General features: G+C 38.6%; 1 protein-coding gene across 3 annotated transcripts in view; it reads left to right on the top strand.

Moving 5' to 3' along the window:
* The window catches only part of sgcd (sarcoglycan, delta (dystrophin-associated glycoprotein)), a 177,461-nt gene that overhangs the window by 88,955 nt on the left and 62,814 nt on the right, over positions 1-25,692 (top strand). For all 3 annotated transcript variants that reach the window (XM_026938741.3, XM_026938742.3, XM_026938739.3), the window contains exon 2: positions 8,301-8,486. In XM_026938741.3, the coding sequence (XP_026794542.1) occupies positions 8,301-8,486 (186 nt within the window). The remainder of the gene's footprint in view (positions 1-8,300; positions 8,487-25,692) is intronic.

Genomic DNA, 25,692 nt, shown 5'->3' with positions numbered 1-25,692 from the left:
GTTCCTGCATCCTGGACTTGACTTTTATTTTTGTTGTTTTGCTGGAATGTGTAGGTTGACAGGAAGTCGACACTGCTACCTCATTGTCTTGGCTGGGAAAGATGTATTTTTTTGCCCTTCATGTTGGTGTTCTAGGAGCTGTATTTTGGACTTCTTATCCTGAGCGCTTAGTTAATTTTAGGTCTGAGTCATGATCTTGGAGGAGGATCTTGAAGTGATATTTATTTGAAGTCAAAGAGAAAGCCCTGTGCCAAAAGTTCTGACAAAAGGTTTTGTCCCCTCCTCCACTTCATGTCGTTTTGCTTTCTTTTCAGACGCTTCTGTTGCCCTACGTTGCTCTGCATTTGGTTGCAATTACTCTAGCCCTTTGGCGGCTGTGCTGCTATAAATAATTAAAAACAGAGCTTGCCGAGGACAGATTACGTTGACCGTTAGCTGGTGATCTGCCTCCTGTGAAAAATTGTTGGGCATCATAAGACATTCAAGCCGTGATATTTCAGTGAATAGTGCATTAAATTACTTTAGATAGGAAAGGAGAGTAAGAGGACGTCCGAGGACTCGGGTTTCCGTCTGTCTGGTGCTACTGACTCAGAAGTGGACGTCTCCACCCTGCACATAAACACAACCTTGGATTTATTTACAGCCTTGGCCGTTCATTTTGCCTGAGCTGAAGTTGAGAAATGCAAGGGGAAACTTCTCAAACTACATCCACACTACAAAGAGACAAGTCCACACAAACTATTCTCAGTTCCTTTTTATCATGTTCTCCACTCAGTGTCCAGCTTCCTGAGGCTATACAGTATTTATTCTACCTTCCTCACATATTCCCTAAAATGCTCTTCTTTTTTGACTGGAGTTTGTTTTCAATTGGCATGTCTGAGGTTTCCTAGCAGAATACAGAGGAAGGAAACCTTGGCGAGTAATACCACATGACTTCAACAACACCGCTGTCCCTCACATGTTTACAACCAGGCATGCCGAGGGTACTGCTGTTCTCTCACAAGCAAAAACAGAGAAGACTACAAGAGGAGACAAGCAGGGGAAAAAGAAAAGATCTGCAATCATTTGGAAACACATAAAGCTGGATGTTGTGGATGCGTTAAAAACATTTTAAACATAATTTATCACTGGTCCGTTTATGCAAGGGAGTATAATAATAATAATAATAATAATAATAATAATAATAAAAAGAATAATAATAATTATTATTAAAAGAAGAAGAAGAAGGAGAAATATAACTACCAAAGAACTACCAGATTTAAGTAAATATGAAAACATAGGAAGTAAGAGCATCAAAGCATAAAAAAAGAAAATATAGTATATAATATATGGTACAAAAACACACAATATGTCAAATGATAGCACATAACATATCTCCCAGTCTTTGTAATATACGTATCTTACAGTAGAAATGGTTTTGTACATCATAGACACACTGTCTGCACTTACACTTTGCCTTTGTTTACAGAAATTTATTATATTTAGTTCTTTATTATTTATATATTTATATATTTAGTATTTTTTAAACTAGCTCAAACTGGTAACACACATGACCCTGTCATTAACTGTCCTGTCTGCTGCTCCTCTTTCACTGAAAATTGTTCATAACGAGAGCATGGGGCAGCGTAATTCCTGCCCCAGTGGGTCTCTATTTATTAGTGCTTGTTGCAGTTCCCATGTTTGACCACTAGGTGCAAGAATAACTCTATGGAGCTAAATGGAGCTAAACGATCGCACAACATTAGAAAGGCGAGAGAATCAACGTAACATCGGATTATATCTGTCAAATGGCAAAATTCTTTTAATCGTTATGAGTATTTTAATGGAATTTAAAATGTATGGATTTGCGAATGAGGACTTTATGACTTTATGCCTCTGTGGATGATCCGCAGCTGATTATTTACCACAGGGATGTAGTTTTTTCTTCCAGAAAGATGATGTGCTTGTTTAAATGTGAAGACATGTGCACAGCTCTTACACTTACAGCTCTCTTGAGGATAGGGAGCACAGGGTCAGTCTTTCTTTTTCCTCTTTCCATATCTCACAGTAAATAAGGCTGTTGCTCTTTCATCCCACAATGACACACTTATCAGAAAGGGATCTTTTTTTAGTCAAGGGGTCTTGCAGTTATTACAGAGCTGGGAGAGCATCCAGTTACCAGAAAATAGCCTTGTAGCCTTAGCCTGAGCCAAAGGTCAAGGTTCAGGAATGCACATAATGGTTGTGTATCTTGGATAAACTGCACATTTAACAGAGATCGCTCTGCTTATTGTGATCCTGCCACGATAATTTCAATTGTAAATAAATGCTCTGGTTCATTCCAGAAAGCCCACATCCTACAGATGAGTTCTATACAATATGTCCCTGGCCTATTTTTTTCATCCTCCATAAGCTGAGCATCTTTCTGGCTCTGCACTCAGAGGTGAAGGAAAATAAGTGGCAGGACGCCGTGTTTTGTGACAGCATGAGTCTGGTGAACTGCCAACACACCAACGCAGCTCTGGCACCAGAGAAACAAGCTAAGCTATGAGCAGGTGTTTCATATGCTGCGGATTTTATCAATTCCCACTTTTTTTTTTAGTCATTGATAAAGTATCAGGCTTTTCAGCAAATCTCTAGACTGTAACATGTTCCTTCTCTGAACAAACAATACAGGAGACATGTGTTATAAGAGAAGAGAGAAAAAGCAGCTGTAGCTGCAAGCTAGGAGCTAGTAGAGCTGAGAGCGTGTCATCAAAATGATGTTCTGAGTTTCTGTACACAGAGGGAAGAGCGCTGTGGTACTTTTACTGTGAGCGAATTCCAAAAAAAAAGTGTGAGAAAGAAAGAAAGAAAGAAAGAAGGGTTTGTCTAATTACTACTTATTTGTAACTTGATATTCATGAAAGAAAGAAAGAAAGTAAGAAAGAAAGAAAGAAAGAAGGGTTTGTCTAATTACTTATGATTTTCTTATTCATGCATCATATTCAAATAAGAAAAAAAAGGAAGAAAGAAAGAAAGAAAATTCACAGTACTGTATATTGGTGTATCTGTTTTCTGCCAAGCTTCATATAATAATACTATGTGATTAAATTAAAATATTTCAACTGAATATAGTCAAAATAAAGAAAACTGTACAATGTAAAGATAAAATAATTTAACACAAACTGATATTGAGACTAACTGAACCATTTGTCATCTGAATTTAATTTCACAGATGATAAAGAGAAAGAGTGAAGGTCAGTTATTTCAAGGTCAGTTCTGTTCACTGAAATAAATATCACTCTGTGATAAATATCACTGAATGGAACAGAAATCTTCTCCTCTGTGATGTAAAGATGTAAAATCTGATTTTTTTTTCGCGTTGTGTGTCAGAGTTGTGTGTCGTGGCTCCTCACATTAATATTACACAGTTTTCTATAAAAGCGTCACAAAGCTCGAGCTCCATCTTTAAGGTTGTGCCTCGTTATTTTCTCACTGTTTCACAGTAGCAGTAACCCTGTCCAACCTCACCCTGTCCGATCTCACCCTGTCCGATCTCACCCTGTCCCACCTCACCCTGTCCGATTTCACCCTGTCCCACCTCACCCTGTCCGATTTCACCCTGTCCGATTTCACCCTGTCCCACCTCACCCTGTCCCACCTCACCCTGTCCGATTTCACCCTGTCCAACCTCACCCTGTCCGATCTCACCCTGTCCGATTTCACCCTGTCCCACCTCACCCTGTCCCACCTCACCCTGTCCGATTTCACCCTGTCCCAACTCACCCTGTCCGATCTCACCCTGTCCGATCTCACCCTGTCCGACCTCACCCTGTCCGATCTCACCCTGTCCCACCTCACCCTGTCCGATTTCACCCTGTCCCACCTCACCCTGTCCGATCTCACCCTGTCCGATCTCACCCTGTCCCAACTCACCCTGTCCGATCTCACCCTGTCCCACCTCACCCTGTCCGATCTCACCCTGTCCAATCTCACCCTGTCCGATTTCACCCTGTCCCACCTCACCCTGTCCGATTTCACCCTGTCCCACCTCACCCTGTCCCACCTCACCCTGTCCGATCTCACCCTGTCCGATCTCACCCTGTCCAATCTCACCCTGTCCCACCTCACCCTGTCCCACCTCACCCTGTCCCACCTCACCCTGTCCGATCTCACCCTGTCCGATTTCACCCTGTCCCACCTCACCCTGTCCGATCTCACCCTGTCCCACCTCACCCTGTCCGATCTCACCCTGTCCGATCTCACCCTGTCCCACCTCACCCTGTCCAACCTCACCCTGTCCGATCTCACCCTGTCCCACCTCACCCTGTCCCACCTCACTATGTCCGACTTCACCATGTCCAACCTCACCCTGTCCAACCTCAACCTGTCCAACCTCACCCTGTCCGACTTCACCCTGTCCAACTTCACCATGTCCAGCCTCACCTTGTCCGATTTCACCATGTCAGACTTCACCCTGTCCAACCTCACCATGTCCAACCTCACCATGTCCGACCTCACCCTGTCTGTCCCAAGCCTCTACATTCTATCTATCACATCAAACTCGAGAGGTGAGAAAGAAAGATAGAAAGAAAGAAGGATCACTTAATTATTTATAAATGTACTTATTTTTTTCTCTCATTCGCACTTCAGGTACTTTCAAGAAAATAAGAAAGAAAAAGAAAAAGAATGTTAAAGAAAGAATGAAAGCTCTCAAACAAAGAATAAAAGAAAATATTAATGAAGAAAGAATGACAGAAAGAAAGATGTTAAAGAAAGAAATAAAGTTTGCCTAATTATAATTCTTTTGTTTCTTTATTCACACTTCACTTTCATTCTTCATTCATTCAAGAAAGGAAGAAAGCAAGAAAGAAAGGATGAATTAATCATGCATGTGAAGGGTGCAGGTCTGCAGGAATGAAATCACTCGCTAGCTCTTGATGTTGAGCTTTGAACTCTTTCAGAGTGACTTTTTCGTCTCACACTTTCGTCTCCAGTCTGCACTTTCTTTCCTCCACTTTCTTATCATCTGAAGTGTTGGAGCGTGGTGAAGGTCAGACAGAGGAACACGTGAGGAACTCGCCGTCTTTTCCTCTCAGAGTGGCACTCTCACATTTTTTCTTTTCAGCTCCTTCACTCTGACATCTTCACTCCAACTTCAGGAACCAGTTTGGGTGAAAATGATAACGTGAGGGATCAATAAGTGCGAGGTCACGAAAACCAGCTGTTAGCATACCTGTGCTTCATGACCTCAGAACTCTCATCCATCACGCTAGCTGTTCATGCTAACATGTTTCCCCCTGCGGCTGTGGCCTTTGCTCAGGAATGTCTTTACTGCAGAAGGCTTCATGTTCATTATTTTGCCTTTCTCCATTTCCTCTTTTGTCCTTCTCTTTTCCATTGCAGCTGTAGCAGAGACGGCTGCTGTTTTCTTTTTCTTTTCAGATTGCTAGGAATGTTTTTGTGGTGGTGTAACACATCCAGATGATTAATACATTCTCAGTTTGTCACTTACTGCCGGGACTGAAGATATCGGTGAATAAAAATGTAAAATCGGGTTTTTGTGAGAGACTTTTTGTCTCTTTTAAGGAAATTAGGAAGGAAAGGAAAAGCAGCCAGCATTATAACATTACACTGTGTGTAATTAAATGCTAAAAGATGTTGTTAGACTGAAAGTAAATGATAAGGGAGCGTGTGAGTCACATTTCAGAGGCAGCGATGACTCACGGAGTAAGTGGCTTACATCACAACCTGGTGTGTTTCACATCCAAAACCCACTGACTGCCTTAAATACAAACAGACTGCAGGTTACAGTATTTATTCTCTTCACCTCTCCATTTGTGCCCTGATGTTAAAACAGCTTGAGCTCGAGGTGTTTCAGGAAGCATGCAGAATTTCTCTGCAGTCCTCCATCCAGACAGCAGTGACAGAGAGCACGGTCGGATGGAAAACATCACTGTGTGTAAACGTTCGGCTGAAAAGAATTTTTAATATTATACATTCAACAATACCGTCTGAAAACAGCATCAGATAATCACTTCTTTTAGACGGGTGGCCTTGTGCTTTTACTATATATATATATATATATATGATTGGATGAGAGTACAGGCGAGCCGAGGTGCATTTTAGAAAATAATCATAAAAAAATTGCTAAAACATTACTGAGTTAGGCTTCAGGAATGAAAGTGTGTGTAAAATAGTAACGATGCATATACCTTATACAATAATCAAACAAAGCAGGTGAGAAAGAAAGAAAGAAAGAAAGATTGTCCGTGTGCTTGGGTGATTTTTATGATTTCTATGCTCACTTGGTAAAACTTTGTTTTTTTTTTTTTCATCCCTATTTCTGACCAATGAATGATTGAGTTTTACACGTTTTGAGCTGTACACACCCCTCAGCTCACTTTCTTTCTTTCTTTCTTTCTTTCTTTCTTTCTTTCTCTCTTTCTCTTTCAAATCTTTATTTCTTTCCTTCCTTGACAAATTTCTTTCTTTCTTTCTTTACTTAACCAATTCATCCCTTCCTTCCTTCCTTCCTTCCTTCCGATGCGCAGGAAAATCATTCCATATGCATATACAACCTTTACAGTATTTTCTGGTGAATTTTCAGCACGTTACATTACGGTTCCTTACTTAATGCTTAAGTACTTACTAACTCAGGAAAAAAATGAAAAATGCTCAGTAACATTTTCAGTAAGTAGATAATAGAAATGTGACATTCTCGCACAGGAATTCTTACACTATGTGCTATTTTTAAGAAATATGAAAGCAAATTTTGGAAAAAAAGGTCTAATATATGGTGAAATCAACACATAACTTGGGCTGTCGTGTAAACCAGAAATATGTAACTCAGTCAAATGAAGTGTTCTAGCTGGAGTCAGAGCAGGTTATGGAAGAATGGAAGTATAACCTAACTGAGAGTAGAAATGAGGAATTGATGTACTACACGTTTGGCATTGTGATATATTAACCATGACATATTTCTGCAGTGTAGACTTCACTAAAATGTGGACTGAGCAGCAGCAGATCAACCATCACTGTCCCTGTTCACTCCTCTATTAAAACTCCGACATCCTGCAGAATTCTTCATTTTTCCGTGTCATGCCCTTAGCATAGTTACAATACTGTGTGACTTTACTGTTCACAATGTGTTAATGTGTCACACTGTGTGCAGTGGAGTGATCACACACACTGAATTAGGATGGTGATGTAAAACACAGCATGATGTGCAGAAGGGAAATAATATTGAGAATTACTCAATGTTCATTCTTTTTGCTTTGGTGCTTTCACGGAGCTGTCTGGTGTCATTTGTTTCAGTTAAGCGCTGAATAGACGGTTGTCAAACGTGATTGGCTCCGCTTCTGCAGCCTCGGTCACTAAGAGCCGTTGACAGCAGAATGCAAGTTATCAGGTGCTTATTATGGCACTTGAAGTGTACACAGTCTTCTGCGTTATTTATTTATTTATTTCTAGACCAGATGATTAGAATCAGCATTAGTGACAGCATTATTGGTGCGGACAGTTCGAATGAATGGTTATGAACCAGTCAGCCTGTTTGACTGCTGACCAGAACACATCCAATCACATATCCAGTCACATCCAGTTCCGATCTAAACGTGTTCCAGAGCTTCTGCTTGGAAAAACCCAAATTCTCAAAGTCCTTCAATTTTTAACACAAACGCTGTTCGTGTATCTATTGTGTCATAGTATTAAAACTTCTTGCTTGTGAAATTAGGAGTTTTCTTTTTGGTTTTCTCAATATAGTGTGACTTTTTTCCTCATAATATCATATATTATGATTTTTTTCCTCAAAATATTATGATTTTTTTTTTTTATATTCTTGAAATATTATGACTTTGTCTTTGAAATATTAGAACTTTATTCTCCAAATATTACAACTTTTTTCTTGATATATTACTACTTTTTTCTCAAAATAATATCAGATATTACATTCTTTTTCTCAATATATTATCACTTTTTTCTGTTTTCTCAAAATCTTGTATTTTTTTAACAGTGGCCCTTAAACACTGCTATAGAGAGACATGAAACAATGCTTATGAAATTTATGTCACAGAAGGTACTATTACGTCAGTAAAACTGGCCTGAGATCAACAGAATTACTTTACAAATCTAACCTCACAAAGTTGTTCAAACAAATTTTCACAACGCAGCAGCTATGTCATGTAAAATCAAATTCTTTCAAGTAGAAAATGACGCAAAGTGAAATCTGTGTGCCGTCATATTGCTGCGACGTACAATACCAAGGTGTCCAAGCAAGACCCGAGCCGTCTGAGACATCTCTCTGACGTTATTCATTTTTTTTGTATTCTCCTTTGCAGATGACCCAAGAACAGTTCACTCATAGGAACAATGTCCAGAGCACCGAGAAACCTCACGTGTACAAAGTGGGCATCTATGGCTGGCGGAAACGTTGCCTTTACTTCTTCGTCCTCCTCCTCATGATCCTTATCCTGGTCAACCTCGCTCTCACCATCTGGATCCTCAAGGTCATGAACTTCACCATAGTGAGTATCCTTTCACTTTAAACTTTGTGGATTGTTCGGCTCATTTGGGAGCGTGAGGGAGATATAATAATGGGTGCTCCCGCCGCGGGGGTCCTCCAGTCACGACTCTTTAATTACAAGCCGTGGCTGGGCAGAACACTGCTTTCATTTGGCTCACAGTGGCGGATTTGTTCCCTGTGTTAACACGGAGCGGATTTGACTTGCGTCTTTCTTTCCCACCCTGGGTGTTGTTACTGATCTTTTGAAGCTACTGGCTCTGTGCTCTGGGTCTGTCGTTAATTGGGGGATTTTCGTGTTTAATATTTAAGGGTTTAATATTTAGGACAAGGGCTATAATAAATCTCTAATGCATTATATAATGCTATTGCTTCCTGTATTGCATCTCTAGTGCTACTAAATTGGATATGAGGCAGAGACCAGGAAGTTTTTTTTATTCTTATTCTTAATATGCACTTTGAAACATGCCTACATGAGGGAATGAGCTTTAAACACGGAAGCTGGACAGAACCCTTATTTTGAGGATGTCAGAAGGTAGAATGTGAATTAAACGCTTGGGGTTGTGTCATATTTATGTTTCATTACTACGTGTATGTTGAAATACTGCATGAAGGGTAGCAGGTGCACAGGGGATCTGTGGAGATCCAGACTACGCAATAGACAGATGCAGATGAGCAGCTGGAGGGGATTTTTTAGATTTATGTCTCTTAAAATTACCCACTGGCACTTTGGGCATAGGGGTGCGTCTCAAGGCCAGGGAAGGGATGAAATATTTAATGTCCTCACATGTCAGGAGTTTATGAAATATCAGCAATGAGCAGGAACAGACATCATGAGTATTTGTGCAGAAGCACAAGCCTGAATATATTTCCTTCCTTTCTTCCTGACCATGATGGAATACTTACACTCGGCCTTGGAATCAACATAATGCAGCAGTTTATCATCTCTGTATCTCGACACAGAAACTTGGCAGTGTGTGCTTCTTATACACATCTGATTCAGAAGTCGAATATTTCCTTTTTCTACATATACATATTATATCAATTTTATATATTTCAGACAGTGAGCTCTGCAGGTTAAAGTCAGAACTAGATTGGTAGATTCTGCTTCAGGTGAATTTCTAACAAGATTGTAATGCTCCATCATTCTCCATCATTGGCCTCGATGAGATCCAGTGAGCATGTTAGCAAGCAGTCAAACACACCTTTAACACCATCCACATAATACTTGTTTATTTGCTACACCAACCATTCAAACAGGTCACATGGCTACTAATCACTAGGGCTATAGTCAAGACCACTACTGTCAAGTCCAAGACTAACCAAGATCAAGTCAAGACCGAGTCTCAAGGGGGTCGAGGCCAAGTCAAGATCGAGTCCAAATAAAAGCGAGACCAAGTTAAGCTCAAAACCGTCAAGCCTTTACTTTAACTAGATGACTTCAGTTTTGTGAGGCTTCATTTGTGCATTTGCCAATGATTAGGCAGAAGAAAAAGTAAAAGACAACACAAACATTGTTTTCACAGGCTCTCGCTCAAGACTATATTTAGTGAGGCCAATGCCCAAGACAGATACAAGTCAATACAGAAACCATCTCAAGAATGGACTCAAGTCCTACAGCTCTATTTCATACGTAGAGTGTAACAAAAGTTCTTAGACAACTTTAACACACCCTGGAGACATTTTTATCTTGCGACATTATGTACACAATATGCTTTAAAGTGGCGGTACATAATTTGGCTGTTACAAGCTCAAACCCTGTATCAGGGATCATCAACCTGGCAGAATGTGGTCCGGATGCAGACCAGCAAGGTATTTCAATGGACCGAACTAAATACTAGAATAAAAAAATTCCAACAGAGCCAATAAATATATGAAAAACTGGCCGCAGTTCAGTACTTCAGCTTTCTAATCACTAACCCTCTTGGGTTCTGTAGCAGGTCCTCTGTTGCAGCTTATCCAATGCCATTTTATTGTATTTATGTAAATGATTTAGCTGAAGGCAGCTCATCAGACCAGAGACTAGCTACAAGGGCTAGGGATGATACATTAGAAAGAGAAGAATTTTCACAGATTTTTACATTTATTTAACCTCTCTGGTCTGACTAGCAAACTGACAACAAAAACAGAATGTTTAAAGATGAATGGACAAAGACGTACGTGTTTATTCACGCCGTGTCAAATTCCAAACAGACGTGTCTGTGACGCATCTTATTTATAGCCAGAAACTAATCATTAATTTTTGAGCATTAAAAGGACTCTGTTGTCATCATTCAGTCCCATTTTTGTGACTTTTTCTTTAGAAATTTTAGCTGAATACCTGAGCTGTATTTTAAGTCAGAATGCTAGTAATAAAAAAATCACCTCATACTGTGTGGAAAAATAAGAGCCATGGGTATTTCAGTTCCACATTTGCTTGGATGCGGGGCTTTCCAGGGTAAACTATTAGGCCTGCATCTTGGTTTCCCAGATTCTGGCAGCTCCATTTATATCAGTAAAGGAACTGTTAACTTGTGCTGTCTGTTCTCATCGCAGTACCACCTCCTTGATGCCATCACAAGCCATTATGGAAATTTATGTCACAAGTAACTCTGAGGTGGAATCGCACTACCTGCATGTCACGAGGACATCAGGGTTTAAGCACAAACTCAACACACACACACACACACACACAGACAGTATAGGCAGCTTCTTCATTCATTCATCTTCAGTAACTGCTTTATCAGGGTCACGGTGGATCCAGAGCCAATCCTGGGAATGCTGGACCGGAGGCATGAGAATTTATCCCAGATGGTGTGCCAGTCCATCACATAGTTCCACCCAGACACATTCACACACTGATTCACATCTAGGGGCAAATTATTCCAGCTAATCTGCCAAAGTTAGGGAAAGTGAGCAGAAACATGGAGAGAACATGAGAAACTCTGCACAGACTCAGCTCAGGATAGACCCCCAAAGCCTGGAGCTGTGAGGTGGCAATGCTACACACTGAGCTTATAGTACGAGATTTAAATCATGGGGACAGAGCAGAAAGTGTCAGGCTGGTGCGCAGGGGGCTGAAGGCTGGTGTGTGAGGCCTGTAAATTTTCTGCCATATTTCCAAAGGTATACTTTATTGGCAGAGAAGATGGCTCAGGCAATCGTGGTGTGCTAAAGTGCTTCAGTACTCTGTGGTTAATCTTGCAAGAGGGCCAATTATCTGCTTGAAATGCTTGGAATGTCTAGGAATAGGCTTAATAATCTTCCATTCCATCATAATGATAAATTTTTGACACATTTTCCTGTATTCAAGATATTTTTAGATATCATTTACTGCAGAGTATGTAATATTGAGAAATGCTAGAAGCAAGTTTAAGGAACACGAGATAAATGGTGTAAAAATCTAATAAAAATCTTGTCTTTGTCAAGTACAGGCTATTCTTTCAGAGACCTTCTTTACCACTCCTGTCTGATCCTGCGCTTATTTCCCTCAATATTTTATAATGAACTCAGTTGGTCCAATTACTCAAAATGTAAACAAGAAAGCCTTATAAACACTATTAAGGGCTTTTTATCTTTTCAATCCAAACAAGAAACAGATCAATTGATATTAATTGCAATATTTAATCTTAAATGCCTATAGACTCATGTGATTATCCAATCAGCCAATCATGTGGCAGCAGGGCGACGCACAATGCATACAATCATGCAGATACAACTCAAGAGCTTAACTGTGACTTTGGCTTGGTAGGGTGTGTGTGAGTATTTCAGAAACTGCTGATCTGCTGGGATTTTCACACACAACAGTCTCTAAATAGAATTGTGTGAAAAACAAAAAACTGTGCAGTGAGTGGCAAGGCGGGAATGCCGTGTTGATGAGAGAGGGTCAGAGGAGAACGGCCAGGCTGATTTGAGTTGACAGGAAGGCTACCGTATGTCAAATAACCACTCTTTACAACCACGGTGCACAGAAAAGCATCTCAACATGTCGAACCTTGAGGCAGATGAGCAGAGTTGAAGATTGGTACAAGGTTGCTTAGTTTATTTCTATTCTGATGGGCGCGGTCACTTCTCGGATGACTCCGCCCCCATCCACAGGGCTCAAGGGCTCACTTAAAGGTTTGATAAACATTTTTTCTTATAAATATATATATATTTCCCATGCCTGCTGTGATAATAATATTAGTTAGACATAGTGTTTGGTTGTCAAACGTTGTGTGATATTTGTTTGTGTATTTGGATGTTTGAGATATTGAGTTATCGGAGTGGATTATGTGTTATTGAGTATTAGGTGTCTCCTGGTGTGGTAAGCCAAACACACTGATTAGATCAACTCAAGCACGATGTTCCAGAGAATGCTTTAAATTAAAATCCCCAACCCAGCCCTGAATGACATCATAAAGATACCCTCATTACATTAAGATTTATTAATGTTTACCGAATTCCACGTTATTGGATATTGTCTTCATTTCTGTCTGCCTGCTCCTGCTCTTGTAAAAATATAACATCCTGCGCCTTCAGTGTTTTTGTCCCAAAGCACTCCTCTAATATGCTGTATTGTTGCATTGAGAACAGTAAATGGTCAGGTCTGTCATTTACACATCGAATAAAAGGTGACGGTTGTAATGTTTAAACGTGTTTCTATGTTTGTACTTAGGAATACAGGAATAAAACACAACAACCTGTGCTGTTAGAGGAATAGAATCAGTGACACGCTGATGTGGCCCAGCATGAAGGGCAATTACTGTTACCACTCCGAAGCGGATTATTTTCTTATAACAGCATCTACCAAAGAGTTTTATTGCTCTTATACCAATAAATAATCAGAAATGAATAAAAAATACCTTTTTGATTTATTAATGAATGGCACGTCATAACTTTTAACCATTTATAGTTTCATTTATCACTTACTGTTATCACTTACGTTAGAGCAGCTATAAACATTCGTTCCCTCACCTGCCTCTCTTTTTTCTCTTTCATAAAGTTAATAATATATTTTTTAAATTTAGCTTGGCACGCTATAGAGAAACCACTATCACTGGAGACTCCTTCCATAAATGTTAAATATCTCCTTACAGAAAACTTCAACGTATTTTATTTTAATTATACATTTTATTCTTTGTTAAACACCACATTGTTTACTTCTCTGTAAATGAATTGTGACTATAGACAAGACAACTTCATAGAACAAGGACAATACTGTAAACCTGTAATCTGAAAAAAAGAAAGTTAATCAACACCTTCTGACCAATCAGATTTGAGAATTCAACAGCGATGTGGTTAAATCTTTGAAAAACTGATTTGTAATATTACTGTGCAAAGCATTAAGTTAGATTTTTTTTTTCAGGCTTCTGCTTAGATTTTTCTGAACTAGAAATGAGCTTCGTCCCCAGCTGGCTGGATTTTTCATTAAAAGGCAATTGGGGGAACTGCAGTTCACCTTGCGCTCAATAGAGGGTGCTTAAAACACAAAATACAAGAATACAAATTGCTCCTTTAATGCATAAACATGCAGCACATAATGGGCATAATGAACATGTCATCGTGTCCTTACTACAAGAAAGAAGCCAGTCATGTTCTGAAGACAATTACATATAGATCACAAACCTGAGACAAACCTACGGATTGTTTTATCTGTATATTTCTCTGTGTCTCCAATTAATTCACACTTGTGTTTTTACTAGTGTTGGGTCTTTACAAGTCCTTAACTAACTCAGTCCGAGTCCAAAGGGGGCCAAGTTGGACTTGAGACTGTGTCCTTAACAGCCAAGTCCAGAAAATGAATCAGATATAAATATGACTTGAAATTGCAACGTTAAACTCAACATTTAGCCGTTAAATTAATATTTTAAACTTAAAAAAACAATGGCAATATAAATGTAACAAAAAACATACCGTTATTACATTCTGCCATTTAATTTTTTTAAATTTTATGTCATCAGCACTCAACAACTCGTTTCCAGTTGAACAAAAATTGGTTTCAAAACAAAAATGTGCTGTAGATGTAGACGTAGAAGTTTTATTAAATTACATGTGTATGAAAATACAATTATTTTCAATTATCATACAGTTATCATTATTGTATAATAATATATTGTGCCCTCCAGTTCAACAGTTGACATTTCATTTATACATAGTATAACATACAGTCTGCAGGAAAGAGAACTTTTACGTATCGTAGCTAATAATAACAACAAGCTTCAACTTTTTACTGTGTTTAATTTGTCTTTGTTAATATAGCGTGCAGTCAGTACACATTAAAACTGAATAAAATCAAGTACACTAGTTAACAGTTCTTTATGGTAGTTCACATGTAAGTTTTTCAAAGTGTGTTGGAGAACTTGCCACAGCTCTTCTTTCTCTACAGATTCTTCCTCTTCATGTAGCACCAGACTGAGGCCTACTCTGTGATATTGAGATCATGCCTCTGTGGGGGGTCGTATGATCTACTCTCTGTCTTTAACAGCATGCAATCTCACTGATGATTACACTGATTATTACACTACTCACAAAAGGAGCATTTGGAAATGTAAAACTGATTTAAAACAGAAGCTAAATGTAAAACAAAGGTATTTGTGAAACATATAATGAGCCTAAGACTTTTGCACAGGTTTGTATAAGCTACCTGATTAGTCATTGCAATTCAGAGCACGTTACATTCATTTAATGAAGGTAATTACATTACATTAGAGCACATTATGTTTTACATTTAAACGGACTACATTTACAGGGACTGCTTTTTTCCCCCTCTATCAGCAGGGTTTGCTAAATATGATGATATTTACTCCGTTAAGAAGTACATTTCTGATTTCATGTTAAATTCATAAGTCTGGAATCTCCAAATGCTAACGTTATTGGGATTTAAGTTAGTAAAGAAGGTTATAATAAGCAACATACTTGTCTTTATGTTTTCTTTCAGCATGTCAGTAGAAATTTGAAGTCAGGCCAGTCACATCAGTAATCGCTGTTTTGCAAAACTTGCGGTCTGCAGAATGGTTCTTTTTGCTGGATGTCTTGCAGACAAATTCTTTATGATTTTCATAAGCAAAATGAATTATTGCTGACTTTAAAGACATTCTTCCTAGCCGTGTATTGAGTGCATGCAATCAATGCAGAGGAACTATATTTCAGCTACAAGCCATCAGCAGTTGCTTGTGCTGCATGTCGGCAGGCAGGGAGACGTTCATTACTTTCTTGTTATCTTCATTTTATATTGTTATTTATTTTTTATCTTTCTTTTCATGTTACACATGCTGTGGACTCACCTGTCCATGGAAAAGTCCAAAATGTACAAGTCTGTATCAAGTCTGAGTACAAATTTACCTGACAAGACTGAGTTCATTCATAATTGGACTCGAGTCCGAGTCTGAGATCGAGTACCCCAACTGTAGTTTTTACCTGTAGTTTTTCAGAACATTACCAAAAAGGTGTTAGAAAAAACACAGCATGACACATTGCCAGAAAAAATCGAGTATTTGACAAAGTTGGAAATGTCTCCAAATATAAAAAAAAGTTGAAATGTCTCCAAATATAAAAAAACACGGTTATGGCAGTAGTAGGAAACGGGATTTTTAGCAGAACTGAGACAGGACAGGAGCAACTGGGACAGACGGCAAATTCGCTCTCCTGTGTCATAGTGTAGTATGCGCTGAATCGGTGGAAGAGTGTGTACTCCAACTTGGGGAAGCTGTAGTGAAGTATGATGACAACCACTCGAAACTCCGCAGTAGCAAAGTGCCACTCACTTCATCATACACCTGGTAAAGCAGGCTGCAGGGAGTAGAGGATAACAAAAAAAACGATGCTTTTTCAGTGATTCAATTTCCCCAGATATGTGCAGAAACCTATTTTTGGAAGAATGTGCGCTGATGTTTCCTCCATGGCCTCACACTGGCAGGATGTGGATGGACATGTTTTACTCAGGAGGATCAATGTTTTTTTTTTTTTTTTTTTCCAAATTCGATTTCTCAGACTTCAGCAATTACGCTCATTTGAAACATAGAAACTTCACCACAAACTTCAGCAACTCAATATGCAGTTATCAGAAACAGTCTGACGTTCTGACTCTTTGCTGTACTCGTTCTGTCAGATCACCTTCCCAATGTTTACGTAAAAAAAACAACAAAAACTTCAACTAGCACTGGATGTTTTCGCTGCTCATTCTGTAGCTATAGGCATTCACTCAAGATGTTTCCTCAATTTTATGTCAAGTATCCAGCACATGGTTATTGATCAGTGGGTCTTGGATAAAAGAACAGAATTATAAAAGAAAAAAAAAAAGTTTGGTGTTTTGGATAAATGCACAGCAAACCGAGTTTCTGACACACATTGTTCTCCACTAACTTCAACTTTTGTCAGCGCAAATACTAAAGCATGAATTATTAGATCATCTTGAAACAGGAGAAAGGATTTACTAATACATGATATATTTTTATTTGCCTATCACACAAGCATAAACTACAACTATTATTTCACATAAAGGTGATCATTGTAGTGTTTGAAGGCATTTCTAGACTCATAAAAATATGTATATTCAAACTCATACACTTGATTGATTGAACTTTTTTGCTTATAGATCTGTGTACTAAGAACTTTTACATTTTAAAAGAGAAATAGAAATCTAAAAGAAATTTTATGTACATAATATTGATCAGACACAGAGGAGTGTGGGACATTCTGGAAAGAGACAACAAGAATTGTGATCATTTTAAGAACAATTAAGGGTCGATTTTACAAAAAACTGCAGCACAACAGCACAGACTTAGCAATTTTGTGAAAAAAATGAGCGAGGGATTGTGGGATAGCGAACAGAAATTACAAACAGCAGCCTCGTACCGGTGACCGATCAGACAGAAGACATCTTTCCGTTGTCCATACGCAATTGTGTATTTATAGAGGAGTGCTGTTTTTTTTTTTTTAATAATTCGAACAGGAATGTGTGTCAGTGGATGTTGCTGTAAATAGAGGAAAAATAAATCAAAAATATTTAATGCCTTTTCAGAACTAAGTTAGAGTTAAGAGTAGCCTTCTTGTATAAGAAGATATTATTTGAAATTATTTGAAATCCATGAATTCGTGATTAGAGGGAGATATTCATGCTAGTCGTATGGCTACTAATTTTTACTAATCGACCTTTAATCTAAAAAAAAAAAAAAAAAAAAAAAAAAAAAAAAGGTCTATTAGTCATCTTTTCTATAGATAGAATTGCACACTTCATTTAACAGCCATACAGGCTACATATTACATTTCCAGCTTCAATGCTATTTAGGCTAAAGCATTCACAATGAAACTGAATAAAATTGTAATAAGGTGCAGTAAATGAGCAAAATAAAACATTTGTGTCAGATTTCACTATTTAAGGATTCTTAAAATGATCTGGTGTGGACGAGCTGGTAGCTCCGCTGAAGTCTGATTCTCATTAAAACTTGTTATAACTGGTTATAGCTTAATGATGGATGGAGGATGCGATGTCTACAGTAGCGTCTGGGAGGTTTTTCCGCCATTTTTAACTCAGAATCAGCATCTTTGAGCTGGCTAGCTACACCAGCTGACTGGGATCTCACACAGTCTCATGCACAGCATAATGGTCAATTAAAACTAAATAAAATTTTCTCAATGTAGTCTTGTGCAGTTGACTGTAGAATCGACTTCATCTAATCTGAAACATTTTCAGGCTAAGAAAGTACATTTAGCTGCTTTCTTTTCCATCTGCTTTGCTGTTTTTTTTCCACCGCCTGATTAATCGACATCCCTACAGCAGTGACTAGCGATCGAATTGATTGTTACAGCCAGAACATGCATACCATTACAAGAATTTTGTTTTTTATAACATTATAATCCTCACTGGTATGGAAGTCGGCTATAATTTGCATCCTTGCCATGATTCTCTCTCAAACTCTCCCTCACAGATCGTCATGTTTTACAATGCAGTTTCGTTTGACGTAGGAATGGCCGCTTGTAAAAGTAGTTTTTCACTTGTTCACTCTTGCTGATGGCTCGAATTCTTTTTCTGTGTTGTTGATTATCTTACAGCCTAACAGAGACGAATGATCAGCTAAGCTGTGCCAGGTATAGCTGGACTTTGATGTTGCTAATTCCTTGTTAGTCTTCTTTATCAGTTGTGAAGCATGAGGTAATTCAATACATTAATAGCCAGCAACTGCTTCTATTATAACAGTTGTATTTATACACGTATAATTACTTTCTATAGCAATGTTCAGTTTATATGACCAGCAACAGAGTCTGATGTGTTCTTGTTACATGAAACTATAGCAACGCATGGTGGGTGAATGAAAAAAGACAGAAAAACCTTGAGGAGTGATGGCACAGCTTCTCTAGTATACAATAAAATACACCCAAGCACAGGACATAATCAGGGATGTAACCAGGATCACAATTTTAGTGACTTCTTCATCGCAGAAATGTGAGAGTTCATAGATCACAAAGCTGAATGTCTATTACATCAATTCCTAATGTTGTTCTTCTTTAACCTGCTCTGAATCCAGTTAGAGCTTTTATTTCTTATTAAGTTAAATATTCTAGTTTACAAGACAGCCCGAGATGTTCATGGTTTTGTAGATTATACACCATTTACAAAAAAATTGATAGTTTTATTTGAAAAACGGATGAAAAATGAACACACTATTCTAGGATGAAGATACAAAACATACAGCAATTAATAATACATTGTGCATGCAAACTCGTCTAGTGCCATCAGGTTAAGTGAAAACAGACGAATAGTTTTTCCCCCAAGTGCATGATGGTTAAGTGAAAAAAATCTTCCTTTATTTCCTCATAGCTACTTATGGCCATGGACATAATAACCGTGTTAAATTAATGGCCTCGTTCATATCGTTTCTATAGCGATTAACGCAGGGACTTGTACATCGGACGCTCGACATAATCGGATTAAAAAGACGTGTGGAATTGTTCATATTTGGTGAAGTTTTCTGTAAGGAAGAGGTGTTTCTTTGCAGTTTTTGGAAGGAGTCTCCAGTGTTAGTGCTTTGTAACATTGAGAGGAAGTTTCTTGGTAGCATAACAAGCAGGGTTTTTTTTTTTTTTTGTCTTATAAAAAGAAAGGCTGGTGAGGGAACGAATGTTTATAGCTGCTATAATGTTAGTGAGTACTGGTTTCATGGACTTTCCACAATGTTAAATGGTAACTATAAACGGACAAAATGTAAGACAAAATGTTTTGTTTTAATAAATTTAAAATTATAATGGCAAATTGCTGTGGTGCAGTATAAGAGGAATAAAACACTTCGGGATGTGCTGTTATAGGAAAACAATCATCTTCGGGGTAGGAACTGTCTTCTGCTTCTGGCTATACTATCTAATTAGCATATTGTGGTGAAATATTTTATATGTGTAAATTTATAGGTAATTAGTGATGCTGACTTATTCGACAACGGACAAAAATTATATACAGATACAGAAGAGAAAAGCAGGCTAAAGTCACACTCAGTCTCATTTAACTAACATGTTCATATTTTTTTATGCCGATGTTTGATTCCATATAAAGCTACGTGGCTAACAGAATTGGACGCTATTAGATGATGTGGCTCCAAATCTGGGCTCTACTCAGTTAGCCTGCCTGCTAATGTGGTGAGAGAATTCTGAATGTCTGTTTAGCCCCGTAGTGCTTTGAGATCAGCATCTGCGCGCTCCAGGGGCCGATATATTGCCTCGGATGCTCAGCGTTTCTCCATCAAAGAGCAGTAATGAAGCACAACCTCCTTGTCCAACTAGGAAATTGAATTTGCTCTAGCTTGGAAAAGCCTGCAGGCGCAACCACTCCAATTTTGTCTGTCCTGGTGAGACTTGTTTCCTTGGCACAGCGGGCGCTTGTTGAGGCTTTGGCAAGAGCTCGTGTTTCGTGTCAGTGCTGACGTTCAAGTGAGATAAACCCGAAGCAGAAAGAACCCTTTTTTTTTAGCTTTGCTCTTGGGTTTACCTTATTAATGAAGGTCGTAATTACTAATTTGTACTGTTTCTCTGGTAGCTTTGCGTCTAACTTATCACCACATCAATCCTCATTACTGTAGTACACTGCAGTTACTTGATGCATTCTTATCCTGCCAGAACAGCTTCAGTTTGCCTTGGCATAAATTAAACAAGTCTCTCGAGGATCTACTTGAGCGATGAACACCGTTCTTCCAAAAGATTTTTCTTTAATCTCCCAAAATCTTCCATAGGTGTTCAGTTGGGTTGAGACCTGGTGACTGATGATTAAACCATCCTCTTTAAACCATTCACTGAGCTCTTGTGCCTTGTGTCTGGGGGGCGGGGTCATCCTAGAAGAGACCACGCCCATCGGGATAGGAATGTTTCATCTTCATTCTAAGGCAGGAGTTCCCAAATGTTTTGAGCAAACATCGCCACATGGACATCATGATGTTTTCGCAACCAATTCCTGATTTATAACATTCAGGACATTTTACATTTTATGTCAGTGTGTAACGTGTATAATTGTGAGCCAAATGAATATTCTGTGCACTGACAAACCAGGCTAGTGAGAAGCGTGAGCAGAAATTAGGAGGTGTTTTTGAAATCTCCACTATCACAGCCAGTGTTGAATGATACATGGATTTATTGCCAGAGCGCTGAATCCACAATCACACAGAGGACCGTCACATTCAGTCCTCAAAGAAATATCTGTGTTCTCTCATCTGGCAGTGTATCAAAACTCACAAAAGTCACACATGCAGCATTTTGGTTCCACATTATTTACCATCACGCTTGTAAATCCATATTCACTAGATGTTTTGTCTATGTTTTCTTGATTTCTGTTGGTGATGTCCATGCTGTTGAGGAACTAGCGGAGTAGATGGATGGAGAAATTTGTCCATTTTTTATTGCTGAACTCTGACTCGAGCATGTGCGCTCTTAATTGAAACATGTTTTGTTTGAATGCGACTTCCAGTAACATTTCAAATATCACACAAAATCGATCTAAATAGTTAGAGTGATATTGATCATAGAAATTTGTAAATAAAAGAATTATACCAAGGAGATTTTTAAATTCTCTTAAACATTTAAATGCTCTTAAACATACCAAATGTGATTTTAAAAGAATATAACTGGAGAAAGCATTTCTAGATGCTGTCCTGATTATCGCACAAATTAAAAATGATATAAGTACTAACACAGTACAACACTGGCATTCCAGAAATGTTGAAACAGCAGTGTAGTTAGCTACGAAATCATTTCAGATGCAAGTGTACTGCAAGTGTACAAGGTGAACTGACTTCATGAAATGCAACAAAAAGCAATCAGTAGAAGCTCAGGGTTAAATTAAGAGTCGGTAACTACTCGTGACTAGCTAGCATTAGCTAACTCACCATAACTACAAGCAGCCATGTTAACACTGGTGGTGTTGGCTTCAGCAGCAGTCTCAATTCAATTCAATTTCAATTTGATTTGTATAGCGCTTTTAACAATGGACATTGTCACAAACCAGCTTTACAGAAATAAATAGATTCAAATTAAATTAAACCAAGTCTCGGTAATAATGTCATTGTTCACCTTTTGAGTAATGTTAGCTACAGTGAGCGGTTCTCTATTAACTATCTACTGGTCTTAAAATCGATCGATATCACTGATACACCAACCAACGCTGCTCTCTCTCACTTCTTTCTTGTCTTTTTGTTTTCTCTTAGCTGCTCCGCTGTATTCTTAGCTAAACATCTGCGTGAATGAAACTGAGAACCAATAAAAGATGGTGGGTTTTTTTTAAACAAATGAATTGTATACCAGTTATATCATTCCCATTGATTTACGAATCATTAATTTGTACACTTGAGAACAATCGACCTTTAGCTCGAGGCCTTTTGTGCGTATAGGCCTGTGGGCAATGGCCCAGTCATCCCTATAGTTAATCCATCATTGACATTACCATTCTACAGCAAACATTAAAGCTCTGCTAATCTTGTAGAAGGCTGCACAGTGTACTATATAGACTTTTTTTAATTGGTTCGATTGACTATCTGGGGTTCCCTTTAAGGGTTATGTTGAAGTCAAAGTAATTTAGGGATTCAGGAAAACATTTGTTACCATGAAACATAGCTTTTTATACTAATACTAGCAAACAACAAACACCAAATTGCAGCAAATAAAGAGTTTCAAAATCTAAAACAATATTATCTGATTAGATTCTACCATTTTTTTAGATTGGAAAAGTGTACGAGAAAAACAAGATGGAGCTTCTGGTTAGTTAACTGTTATTAGTTCTGCTGATTTATCACCAGATGGAGAGGCAGAACACCATATTGTCTGGGATGGAGTGCTACAGTTGGAGGTGCTGTATTACTCCTCGCTTATGGATGGTGATGTGCTCGACACGGGGACTGCTTTTGTTTGTTGGCAGCTTGAACGCATTAGTGTGCTTTATTAATTCAATTAAGTGTATTGCTTAAGTCCCAGCACTCCTCCTCGCTGAACTTTATCTCTGCTCAAGCTTGCGTGGAACTTCGGAATAGTTCACTTTTTATTGTGATGGAGCTCTTCCTATTCCTCTTACATCAGCAAGAAATGCAATAATCCACAGAAACAAGAGAGCTGGGAGGATCAGGAGACATTACAGGAAGTTGAAGAGGATATGGGAAGCAAAAACACTTTATACTTTTACGTGTGCACAGTGTGAACACTTCAGTTTAGGGCTTGGCGACTAATCTCTATACACTCCCCCAGTTACTGTTTATATTGCATACTGTGTGAACGGTTCAGTGATTCATCAGTGGTGATGAATCATGTAGTAACAAGAATAACACAGCCAATGAGAATCAGCCAATGAGAGTCAGAAAGGAAATCAAATTCATTTCCTGTCACGTGCAGCAGATCCCTGAATCCAGTTTATTATCCATCTTTCTATTTGTGTGGGACAGCGAGGGCAAAATTTAAGCACAATAATAATGCGTCTTTACAAAAAATACAGTATTTGTCATGTCAAACTCAAATAGGTGTTAGGACCACAAAAAAAGCACCCCCTCAAAAACAAACAAAAAAACAAATAACACAATATGATTTCTGGTGGTGCGCTGTATGTATATAGATAAATTTTTACACTTTGCCTCAGGTTCTCTTTGCAGAACAGACGATACTCACTGCCCATGTCTCCCCAAACAATCTTTCATCCACATTTTCCTCTTTTTTCTATTCGTTTCTTTTTTTGGTTGTTTCCATATAGCAAAAAAAAAACATTCGTCGCATGATAGACCACTCGTCTTTTTGTTTTTGTGAGAAAGCAGGATTTGTTGATCTCTTCTGCGATTAAAGGATGTGTAGTGAGTGAGCTTCCTCTGAGTGCTCGTGTAGTGTGTACATCACTACATCCACCAAACAACTGATCGTCAGGGATTAAAGTTGTGTAGTGTGAGCGGTTCAGCGATTTTGAGATTTTGAAATTGTGCACCTGGCTCAAGGCAACAGCACTAACAGAAGGATTAGGATTATTTGTTTCTCAGAGATTTTGTTTTCTGGGCTTCAGTAGGTGAGAGAGATGAAGAAGGGGGAAAAAAAGCAGGAAAACTTATTGCAGTGAACAGAATGGTTTGTTTCTTACGCAGACTGGCTTTATATCTCCCAAATTGGCCAAGCGACTTATGATTCGCTGTTTGCATAATTTTTACGATGTGGACACAGACGCCTATCGAACTTAGCACTCGCTAACATTCTGGAAAGGTCAGACACAAAGAGCAAAAGGGAAATGTAGCAGATTTACCCTTCCTGACAAATGTAATTAATTGTGAGAGGGCTGAAAGGCAATGGGAAGGCAAGATAACAGCAGATGCTTTTTTCCCCCCATGCATCGCTGCTGTGTTTGTTTGCAAGAAAGAAGGTTGCCAGTGTAAAGGATATTTATTCTAATGGTGGACCAGCTGCGTCAAAAAATAAACGCTATTCCTGCAGGGAAGAACTGGCAGGCCGCACCAGCTGCTAAGTTATGACTATTAACTATTTGTATGAAAATAGCAGGGCAATATATATATATGCACCGCATTAGTTGGTAATATGCAAATATGTTCTGTAGAAGCATTCTCATGCCTCAATTTTTCTATAGAAGCTTTTTCACACCTCAGTTCTCCTCTAGATGTGTTCTCATGCTTCAGATTTCCTCTAGAAGCATTCCTATGTCTCAATTTTCCTCTAGAAGCTTTCTCATGCCTCAGTTTTCATCTAGAAGCTTTCTCATGCCTCAGTTTTCCTCTAGAAGCTTTCTCATGTCTCAGTTTTCCTCTAGAAGTGTTCTTAGCTTCAGTTTTTTTCTCTAGAAGCCTTCTCATGCCTCAGTTTTTCTGTAGAAGCTTTCTCACGCCTCATTTCTCCTCTAATAGCTTTCTCATGCCTCAGTTCTCCTCTAGAAGCTTTCTCATGTCTCAATTTTCATCTAGAAGCTTTCTTATGCCTTAGTTTTTGTCTAGAAGACTTCTCATGCCTCAGTTTTCCTCTTGAAGACTTCTCATGCCTCAGTTTTCCTCTTGAAGACTTCTCATGCCTCAGTTTTCCTCTTGAAGACTTCTCATGCCTCAGTTTTCCTGTAGAAGTGTTCTCAGTTTTTCTATAGAAGCTTTTTCACACCTCAGTTCTCCTCTAGAAGTGTTCTCATGCTTCAGATTTCCTCTAGAAGTGTTCTCATGCTTCAGATTTCCTCTAGAAGTGTTCTCATGCTTCAGATTTCCTCTAGAAGTGTTCTCATGCTTCAGATTTCCTTTAGAAGCGTTCTCATGCCTCAGTTTTCCTCTGTGCTGAAGCTCACGGCTTTGGAAAGTAGTTTTATTTAGAGCAGACTGCTTACTAATTTTAAAGGATAACATCTTGCATCTTATTACAAGGATTTGCTGCTACAAGTCGTACAATTCTTACTCTTACTATAAAAAATGTTGCTCTGATCCCCGCATTCAATACTAAGCACCACTAAGGGATGTGGTGTGTAGCGTTAGTCACGCATATGTAGTTTGCTAACGAATACATACGCTATGCTTACACCATGCAGTGGTGTTCTCTACTGAATGCTTGGTATTGAATGATAGTCATGCATATGAGCAGCAAATTAACAGAGACTGAACAATGTTTTCAGGCAAAACGGTGTAGTTGGCACATGAAAACATGACGATAAATTAATTTCATCAGTAAAAAGCATTTACTTCTTAATACTTGAGTACATTTAAAGGTAGCAACTTTTTGACTTGCACTGGACTGCTTCTTTTGGCTGGATATTTTCAATCGAGTAA

This window comes from Pangasianodon hypophthalmus, chromosome 15 (assembly GCF_027358585.1).
Source record: "Pangasianodon hypophthalmus isolate fPanHyp1 chromosome 15, fPanHyp1.pri, whole genome shotgun sequence".
Classification (NCBI taxonomy): Eukaryota; Metazoa; Chordata; class Actinopteri; order Siluriformes; family Pangasiidae; genus Pangasianodon; species Pangasianodon hypophthalmus.
Note: the sequence above shows the minus strand (reverse complement) of the source record. Positions and strands in the feature narration are given on the sequence as shown.